Source organism: Aplysia californica, unplaced genomic scaffold, assembly GCF_000002075.1.
Source record: "Aplysia californica isolate F4 #8 unplaced genomic scaffold, AplCal3.0 scaffold00482, whole genome shotgun sequence".
NCBI classification, from domain to species: Eukaryota; Metazoa; Mollusca; class Gastropoda; order Aplysiida; family Aplysiidae; genus Aplysia; species Aplysia californica.
In genome coordinates, this window is record NW_004797752.1 from 371496 (window position 1) to 382293 (window position 10798).

At 39.5% G+C, this 10798-nt stretch overlaps 1 protein-coding gene across 2 annotated transcripts in view; it reads right to left on the minus strand.

Annotated features, from left to right (window-relative positions):
- Positions 1-803: 803 nt before the first annotated feature.
- Positions 804-10798, minus strand: part of LOC101859121 (phosphotriesterase-related protein) — a 21453-nt gene continuing 11458 nt past the window's right edge. For both annotated transcript variants that reach the window (XM_005105631.3, XM_035971688.1), the window contains exons 5-8: positions 8643-8792; positions 7725-7889; positions 4968-5185; positions 804-1985 (exon numbers count right to left, since the gene is read on the minus strand). In XM_005105631.3, the coding sequence (XP_005105688.1) occupies positions 1848-1985; positions 4968-5185; positions 7725-7889; positions 8643-8792 (671 nt within the window). In that variant the 3' untranslated portion in view covers positions 804-1847. The remainder of the gene's footprint in view (positions 1986-4967; positions 5186-7724; positions 7890-8642; positions 8793-10798) is intronic.

Consider the following 10798-nt stretch of genomic DNA (forward strand, 5'->3'; position numbering starts at 1 on the left):
CTCGTTATACCATCACTTTGGGATGAGCATGAAGTTGGCCCTATAGTGGGACTGACTATTTAATGAGATTTCTCTGTTAAATAGCCGTGACTGCCCAACCTCAACGGACATGATTTTACAGTATGGATCTGTGTTTGAAAAGTGTCTTTTTGTTAATGATTCAAGTGTACATGATACATGCACCTAACATTAAAGCTAAGAGCCTTCTCTCTCTCTTTCTCTTCCAGCTCCCTCTCTCTACAGCTGGGTGGATGCCATATGAGGTTTGACTGTAGTAAAATGGAGGCAGATAGGGCTCCAGGATCTGGTTACAAATTAAAATAACTCCATGTTAACCCATAATTACTGATGAACCTGCCATAAAAATCACCTGTACAAATGGCCAGTTCCATGGCAGCCTCGCATTCTTTCCTATATTTTGAACCTTTCCATAGCAATCGTTATCCAACATAGCCACAGTCAGTCAATTTCATGACAAGTGAGCATCAAAACCTGCTCATAGCAGTCACTTGCTACAAAAATTTTCCCACAACCTGATCTTCAGACAAAGTGCGTACGTTCAATCAATGCAAACAAGCTCTTGTAATAGATAATATTTTGATTAAAACAGAACGGAAAGATAAAATAAAGAATTGAGATTCTAACTCACTGAGCACCACTCTCGCACCATATGTGGTCCGGTAAAATACCGTGACCGCAGCGTATGCAGGTTCAACTGTAATTGACTATAAAGTAAACCCAGCAGTTTAAAAATGCTTGCAAATAGCCCCAGTTGTTTAAACATGATATCGACAAGCTAGTTCTTTGTTGTTTGTGTATATTCACCACTTTTAGTGTGTATAAACGGGTTATTTGTCCAACGAACTGAACAGCTGAAAGTAAGGAACTTCCGCGCAGTTTTTTGTCAAAGCATGGCACGGCGATGTGTGTCGAAGTTTATTGAAACTCTTGATAATTTTCGCGAAGATTTAAGTGACAGTGAAGTATCAGATAGATAACTTCATAAATCAACATGTGAATTCCCCTAGCAGTGATGATCTATCTAGGTCTAGACCAACATCGTCTCTCAATCGTGAATCTGACACATCAGGGAGTACGTAGCCTTGTCCGGCTGGGGACGATTATAGATCTAGCCCCAGTACTAGTACTAGTTCAAGTCAGCCCTCAAAGTGAAGAAGATATATGTACCCAGACCTGGAACATCTAATGAAAGATCTAGTCCTAGCACTAGCAGCACTGACAATGAAAATGTTTCTCAGTTTGTCACAGACGATTTTTATCTAGATATATATTTTTTTAATTTTTCAAAATCAATTATCACTTACATTTTTATGCTACTTCACTGTTCACAATCATGCTTCATTCTCCTACACACAAACACACACTGCCAAAAACATTTTGAGTAAGTTTATTTTAGATTTCTGCTTTGTCACATCATTTCCTTTTTTTTTTTGCAAAAAGTTTTTTCTGGGGCAAATTTGTCCCAACTTTCTGTCCCATACATTTTTTTGTCATTCATTCTTCATAAAATGGGTTTATTGTGTCTGTTGTACCCATATCTTATTAAATAGCACAGAAAATTTCAAAGAAATAGCCTTCAATTAAAATTTTTAATGAATTTTCAAAAAGGGGAAATGAGTGGTTCCCTGGGGTTTGGAGGCAAATCGGGGCGTGGTGCTCAGTGAGTTAAAAGACGTGTTGATTTTGTCTACTCCAGTAGGTGACCATACCTGAGGCCCTGCCATAGCGTCCATCTGTCTATAACGGTCACTTTTCTCTGTGATCTTGAGTAGCTGCAGGTTCAATTGTACATGCATTGAACATAAAAACAATAAAGGAAACTGCACTTATTTTGTGAATTGTAGCCACCTCCTGGGGTTCGCGATGAGAAATTTGTCAATTTGCGCTTGGGTTATCCCTCTATTCAGCATTTTGGGTACAATGTTGATCAATACATGGGAGTAGCCGTGGCCGCCATACTTCATCTAAGGAAAAAGAAGAAAATTGTTTCTTTGATCATTTGAGCACACCAACGTACTGTGACAAAATAATGGTTATAATTGTACATGGCAAAAGAAAAAAAAACAAGATGATAAAACAGCACAAGAACAAAAAGGAATCGTTCTTCCCAGAAATTTTAGAGGAAAATTAATTAGGAAGCACACAGAAAGTAGGTATGTACTTACATTTATTATAAATTTGACAAGAAGTAACCAAGCATACAATATATTTATTTATATTTCAAAACAAAAAAAACAACAGCATAGAAAAGCACAATCGAGGTCACTTGTCAATCATCCTTGTTCTGGAACAAGATAGGCCTAATGAATTCTTCCTGTTCCAGTAAGCCTAACTTCAATACTTGTTGAAATTAAGTATATGCAAAAGGTGGGAAATAATTGCGACGTATGCAGTCAAACCTGTCCAAGATGACCTCCCAATGTCAAGGAGAAAAGTGGCCATTTTAGACGGGTGGTCCTCTTGGACAGTGACATATATTATATATATATATATATATATATATATATATATATGTGTGTGTGTGTGTGTGAGGCATCGTGGTGAAATCAGGCGCTCTTCAAAATAATGAAATCATAGAAAAATAGGCATTTTTCTGTCCGTTCGGCAATTTTTATCGAATTTTTGATTTTTGACTCAACACCTGTTAAGGTCAATTTAAAAACACATTTCTGAGTGGATTTCACAAAAAAATGTTGATTTAAGATACAAAAATGTAAATTTGCAGTTTCTAAGGACTCTAAAGCTTTGGAAGTCGCCACACTTTGGAGGCCAATTTCTCTTTAATTTTACCTCTTAAACCAGGCTACCCCCACCTCCATCAATCGCAAATATCTCGACTTCTACTCATGATAGATATAAGATGAGTATTTTTTTCACCAAAAGCAAGACAATTGAACAAGCTGTAAAGTGATACCATTAACTCCACATGTTCAAAAATTACAGAGCACCTGATTCCACACACACACACACACACACACACACACACACACAAACATACACACACACACACACACACACACATATACACACACACACACACACACACACACACAAGGGGAAAACCAGCGATGTCAGTTTTTTTTATTTTCTGGGTTATTGTCCCAGCATTATTCCTGCCTGGATCTGCATTAGTCCACTAAAGTCACATAGGTTACGGAAAAATCAGCGCTGCCAGTCTCTGTGAGAGTTTGAAAATATAGCCTACAATAGAGGAACCAGCGATGTCACTGTCAGGATCTTCACAACGGAAAAGCCAGCGATGTCAAGCACACTTTCTTTTGTTTTTTGTTGTGTCCCTCTGTGACCAATCAGTGATCATATTTCAGTTAAAAATAGTGAAATGGTATAGGTTTAACGCCCCTGTCAACACTATTAGGTTATTGAAGAGGTGGGACGTCCGAGTGTAAATCCATCCTTGAAAGGACCGAGCCAAATAGGAAATTCATGGAAAGTGCCTTTCCCAAGGACACAACATCGGACTGAGCTGAGGCTCGAACCCCGACACTGTTCTTAAATGAGCTGGGAAGCTGGAAAATCATTCATCGGCACCCATGTTACGCTAACCTTTGATTTTTCAAAGAACTTGGGCTGCCTAAACATTTCGGCAAACAATTTGTAGTCGTTGGCAGCTATCTTTCTTCTCCTTTGAAATCTACTCTCTACTAAGTGATGAAACAGTATACCTGTACTGTTACCAGACAGTCGGCGAAGAGGGTGGAGACGATGTGGCCAGCATGTTGCTATATAATACTACATTACTTTATTCACAATCTGCTAGCAATGTAAATGGTGCGCAAGCCAGAACAAGAACTAGACAGTGACCCGGTTTCTCTGTCATGTTGTTGTCCACCAGAAAAAGTACGAACAAGTGAAAATCTCATTTCCGGTGAGAGGCCACAGCAACATGGAATGCAACAGTGACATGGCAGTTGTGAATGAGAAGATCACTGTAGGTACGCCAGCCAGTTGGGTGGAGCAATTCGAGACAGCCCTTTGGAAACCCTTGCTGCTCCAGATAGTGGGGATGACACTTAGCCGTATTCCAGAATGTGTCAGAAAACCTTAAACAGCACTACCGTGTCTACTGCCATATACCCACTCGACCTCGGCTTGAAATCTTCCTCTCAAAGGCCCATCCACAGCTAATGCAGTATAGAGAGAGCTGGAATGGTCCGTTTCACACTGCAATCATTATAAAGCCAGTGGAAAAGAAGCGCGCTGCAAGACTCCAGCCCCTGAAACCTCTCTATAAGAGCCTGCTGACCATCAAAGCTGCCAAACATGCAGACATGAAGGTCTTAAAGGTGTTCTGGTCCGACAACTTTTCTCCAAATTGCCACATGCAGGAGGAAAAAGGGCCACACAAGAGTCTGATGACTGAGAATCATCATCCAAAAATGAATATTAAATAAAATTAAAATAAACATAGTAAAAATATTACAAAGTGGTTTTCAATTTTCTTATTTGAATCTTTTAGTTTTGCTTGTATTCACAAATGAGTAAAGAAACTCTTAATTTATTGACTATCTAGAAGATGGAGACCTTGCAAACAGTTTACAAGGAAAAAACCAGCTCTGTCAGTTTGCTACCATACATAATTTTTCTATTTTGCTCTCACCGAAACGACCACAACACGAGGATTGTGAAAATTTCTCATTTTCAACACAAATACTTGAAGTAAATGTAAACAGAGGAGAGGCCATTGTAGCAGAAAAAGACATAAGTCTTGAAAGTTTGTTTTTCCATTATCTCGAAACTGCAAAAACCTGACATTGCTGGTTTTTCCTTTCATATATCATTTGTACAGGTGATTGTCTTGAACAGGTGGTTGTTAACGCACGTTTGACTTTTTTTTTTATTTCTCCTGAAAAATACACACTGTAGACTATCAATAGCAGTACCAGTACTACTACAACTATTTTCTATCAAGATGTCACTATACTCACAAGTCTGTGCTTTGTATGAATATCATGAGCAATGAGAACTCGATCCTCCAGTCCTTCATCAACCAAATCTTTTATGACCTTGACCCTCTGTGCATCACTGGGCATGTCGATAGATTCGAGAAGCTGATAATGAGAGGTTTCTATACCAAACAGGTCATACTCCAGGTAGGTTCCAAGCTTGGCAAACTCCATGAGCGTTTCTTTATCCAGTAATGTTCCTTTGTAGAAGATACAAAAAACAGTGCTACTTTCAGACTGAATATCATGGTCTATGTTCATGACATCTACAGGTAAGAAAATCAGAATGGGGCATTGGATACTGATCTTCAATAACATTCTGCTTGCATATCTATACTGACAAGCTGAAACTTTAGAACAAAATGAAAGAAAAACTGAAAATGTCACTGACAAATCAAATATAATAATATGATCTAAAAACAAAACTGACATGAACAGGACAAATTGACTCATGAAAGTTATTGTAATTATTGTCAGGAACAGGTGCTGTACCCTGTACAACCAAGGCCACCTTCTCTTACAAGAACTGACTTTTCATACAGAGAGATAATGATCACTGATTTTATCAAAACAATAACAAGTCTTTTTATATATAACTTGTTCCACCTGAACAGAATAAACCCGGAACTTCCCCCAATGTGTCCCTTGTGTGACTATGCATATGAGACTGTGGAGCATCACCTGTTCCACTGCACAGCTCTAAATGACAATCAGAGCTATCCTTCTCCCTCCGAGACCTAACATAGACAACACACTCTATGGAACATTACAGCAACTGCAGCAGACCTGCACTTATCACTACATGGCATTGGACAGAAGGGCGAGAGCCCAGCAGTTGCTGGATCGATAACAACAACAACAACAACATATATAACTTGTCTTACTGCAACATGAAACAAACACGTTCGGCACAAAAACAAACCAAAATATCGTAAAGTAAAAGTAAACAACTACTTGCTTTATTCTCATCAACATAAGTCTCATTTCAACATTCCTAAAACAAATACAGTACACAGAATGTGAAGTACATTGACTAGACAGCAGAACTGGTAGCGCAAGAGCACAGGTTCCAATCCTTGTCTGGGCCCTGTACAGTGTCCTTGAGTAAGACATTTTAGTTTTACACAAGTTTTCGTCACTTCACTCAGGTGAGAATGGGTACCCGGATAAGGCAATAGAAAGACTTTTATAACATTTGAGCGCATGTACAATGACAGCTTAGACTGAATGCCTTCCAGGTAACTGAGATTGTTTCGGAACATTATTATTATAGGGTCTGCCATGGTAATATTAAATTGTAAAGCAGAGCCTACTTTTGAACACGGATGCATACGCTATAATGCAATGTACTATCTTCAGCAACTAAACAAGTATACATTACTCATTTACCCTTTAAGTGGGACAACATGTGCAATCAATTTTTGTTATCACTATTATTAGCAGTAATTATATATGTCAGGCATTGTGGTTAAATCAGGTGCTCGTCAAAATAATGAAATCAAATAAACTGGCAATTTTCTGACCATTGGGCAATTTTTTTCGAATTTTCTTGTCTTTGGCTCAACACCTCTTATATCCATTTAAAAAACACAGTTTTCTGTGGATTTTATTAAAAACTTTTGATTAACCCTGGTCCAGCAGGAGCCGGGTTTATGTTCCCCGAAAAGCCTATTCTGGCACCTCGCCTTCCGTCCAGTCCCAAGTCAGTCCAGCCCTGGCTCAGCACATGTGCGCCGAGCATCATCTGTGTGATGAACGGGTCCCGTATTCCCGCAGCTCATATGTGGGTGCATCAGTCTGCTTAAGTTTATGTGCATTTGTGGCCTACTTCAAGAACCGCCTGCGTTGGTGCGTGACCGAGGCATAAGTTTCATTCAAAACACACCAAGTTGGTAACTCTAGATGTTCGTCCAATGAAATTAGAAAAAATGTACCCACTTAGCTGTGAGGTGCTCGAAAGGATAGCCAGGAAACAAGACTTCCATATTTCTATACAAAATCTTTCAAATGAGCTTGATTTTATATAAAATGATATTACCTGATAAAAATAAAATTATTTGATAGTTTGTACTGGTAAAAAGAACAATTTGAAAAAAAAACATTCGGAAATTGACCTACATTACTCCCTTTCAAACCCCAGATCATTCGTAACAAAACAGGGTCTAACAAGGTTATTCGAATGGGCATAATTACTCGTAGTGTCAAATCAGCTTATGAGAGGGGGTTATTCATGTATTCTTAACACTTTATAAATAGAAAGCTATAAAAGATAGAGCGCTATTTTCATCATCGATTAACACACTCCAACGGTATTCACGGTGAAAACAAACACGTTTCCAGTGCCGCTCGCTGTAAACCAACAGAACACGCTGAGTGACCCCAGCGGCCCACCGGGAAAGTCCGGCGTAATAGTTTCTTGATAAGATTTTCATCTCAGCACAGACACAGGACAAGAGTTATAAGCACCAAAAAAAATGTAAATGTTTAGTATCCATGACAGGACTCTAATTAATTAAGCAATAGAAGTCACCCATTTTCTTGTTAATTTTACCCCTGAAACCAGATGACCCCAACCTCCTTCAATCGCAAATATCTTGACTTCTATTCAAGATCAATTGATATTTTTTTCCCAAAAAACATGGCAAACGAACAGGCTTTAAGACAATACTAATAACTCCAATTGCCCAAAAATTGACAAGAACCTGATTTCACCACGTCATGACACATATGCCAACTTACGGTCTAAGTGGGACATAACAGTGTGCTCAGCCTTGCCACCGACCTCTAGAATATAACGCATCGCTTCTGTAGGAGCACAGGGATCGCGGCCAGGGTGGATGATGACAGGGCAACCAAGCTCTTGTTGAACAATAGCACCGCTGCGTAGTGAGCGCCTCTCAAAGTCTGTTGGTAGTTGAGGGTACAGTTTTCCATTAGCAAACAGCAAGCATCCATTCTAATAATTTTATCTCTTCTCAAGTCCAATTCTAAGACAAAACCCTAAGCATTTTATTTACTTCTTAAATTCTGTAACACTTTTTGAATAAAATAAAGAGAAATGCTAACAAGATATGATGAGTTCAATCCTGCCAGTAGAAAAAACACAAAACGCATCAGTTCGCTCAGATCTATAACTTTTTAATACTGGTTTACTAACTTACAATGCAAATTTCAATTTCAAGACGCTTTGAAAGAGAGCATTTATCATAGTCATACTTTCAAAACAAGAACAAAAAAGTACAAGCTCAGTCGTGTTTTGGTACAGGTTTAATGCCCTCCCTTTTTGTAGACATTGCAAAGATTGTAAAGAGGTAAGGAACCTCAAATTTAACATTCATTTTCAACAGGACACAACCAAGGGCATGAAGAAATTCCAAAAAAAACCTAAACAATCTAAATTCAACAACCCCCCCCCCCAACTTCCCCCCCGGGACTCGAACCAAGGGTCGTCACATTTCAGAGACAGACAAGAAGATAGAAAGAGGAGTCAAAAAAGGCTTACGGGGCAGAGGAGTAAAGCTATTTATTTAACTATGTTGCAGCAGCTGATGAAAACATGCCATAGTCTTCCCACAGTAGTTTTAATAAACATCAATCTTTTTTTCAGTTCATCTTCAAGCACCCATCCTGGACCAATAACAAGAGAGACGCACTCACCTGAGATAGGCCAAGCTGTTCCGATCTCTCCAATAATGCCACACCTGATGCCCTCGGTTCCCTCCAGTATGTCTGCTCTCATCACTTCTGCCATCTTCTCCTCACTGTAACTTCTAACAGACTCTGTTTGGGCTGCATCCACATAAAATCCTGGACATTGGGAATGAAAACAAATTATGGCTACCAGGAGAAGCACTTCACATAATAATAGGCTAATCATAAAAATAATAATAATAATCATCATTATCATCATCATAAATATCACTTCTATAGCACCCATTGCCCCCCCTGGTGGCTCCAGGTGCTTCACAATTAAATAAGAATTAAATCAACGTTTCATGCGTACTGGCCCATTCAATGTTCAGCAATTCTTTCAAACACAACTCGAAATCTGACTAAGAACACATTCACAAAAAGACAATAACCGTAGCTACAAGGTGTTGTATAGATACATGGGATAGGAACTATTGTCACTTCTTATGATGGAACATTACAAAGCAGTCCTAACACAGAACTCTGAGGTACCCCGCAATGCTGTACGTATAGCTGACTTTTTTCCCATTCACAAGAATAGACTTAATGCCCAGATAGTATGACTTGAACCACTCAAGAACAGTACCAGCTATTCCAAATGTCTTTTCCAACCTTTCTAATAAAATGGAGTCTCCTTATTCTTTGCATTCCCCTGCTAGATCTCAGGGGTAGCCGACTGCTGGTTCTTCAACCTGCAGTACAACTGACTAAAACTCATGTGACTGTTTTTCCTGCTTAGCCTATGTCTCCTTATGCGCAACGCGACATTTAGTCGTGCGCGACAGTCACTAGTGATAAGTCGCGAGGTGTGTATCCTTATGCGTGACCACATCGCCCCAAAAATTTTCAGTCACATGCAACAAAAGCGACAAAACTGTCTCCTTAAGCGTGTGCATGGCGACGTTCAGCCACGCGCGACTGGCTAAACCCTCGCATGACTGGCAATTCACAAAGTAGAGACAGTGCCATATTTTAACCCCTTCGTTGCCTTATGACGTACTGGTACGTCATGAAAATGTGTAATTTTTAGCGTTGTGCCGTACCATGTACGTCACGGAAGTTGGCAAAATGTGCCGCTCCTGGATGCCTATATGACGTTACATGTACGTCATGCTAATGGCCTAGCTGTAATTCTTTTGTACGGAGTTTTAGCCTCAAGCCCAGCATAGATTTGTATTTGGGAATGAAAGATGCGCGTATACGTACCAAATTTGCTAGAATTACTTTACTGATCAATAAACACAGATCTGGGCTTGGGGGCGGCCGCGTGCTCTCAAAAAAAGAACACATCGAAATGACTTTTAAAATTCAAATAGATTCATATTTTGACTTACATTTGTAGATTATTCGAAATTATGAGTAATAAGATAGGAGGAAATGGGGAATAAGAAAAGTGACGACTGAAGATCCAGTGTCTGAAATATATCACGAGTGCGCTAGACCTAGATCTAGACTGCGCGACCATTAATAATAATAATAATAATAGATAGCATTTGCATAGCGCATATCCCCGCTCAACAGCAGGCTCTATGCGCTTTACACTATATTAGTGTCATTAACACTGAGACATTAGGCTGCTGTCCTCTGAAACGAGCTCAGCTGAAAATCAGTGCTGACAGTAGGAACGCATACCCCCTGGCAACGAAAGGGTTAATGTCAAGATAGACAAGGAAGTACAAAGTGCGTCAGATGGGAGTTCTACGAGCCACTGACATATTTTTTATTCCGTACATGGCCAATCTCGTGTACTGTAAGTCCTCCTCCTCCTCCTCCTCCTCCTCCTCCTCCGCCTCCTCCTTCATCTCCTCCTGCTGTCCATCAAAAAAAGCAAAAAAACAACGAAATTAGATTCACAAAACTTGCATTGAGTCAAATTTAGTATGAACATCTTACACGCACGCGCGCCACACACACACACACACACACACACACACACACACACACACACACACACACACACACACACACACCACACTATACACTGGCCCCGATCGTGTGAAACAAAAATATTGCAATGGCTGCAACACACCGAAGATAGATTGAAGGCGTACTTTTAGTCACTTTTTTTTATTTGAATGTGAGTTCTTGACAAGAGATAAGACTACAAAAAGAAAATTAGAAAC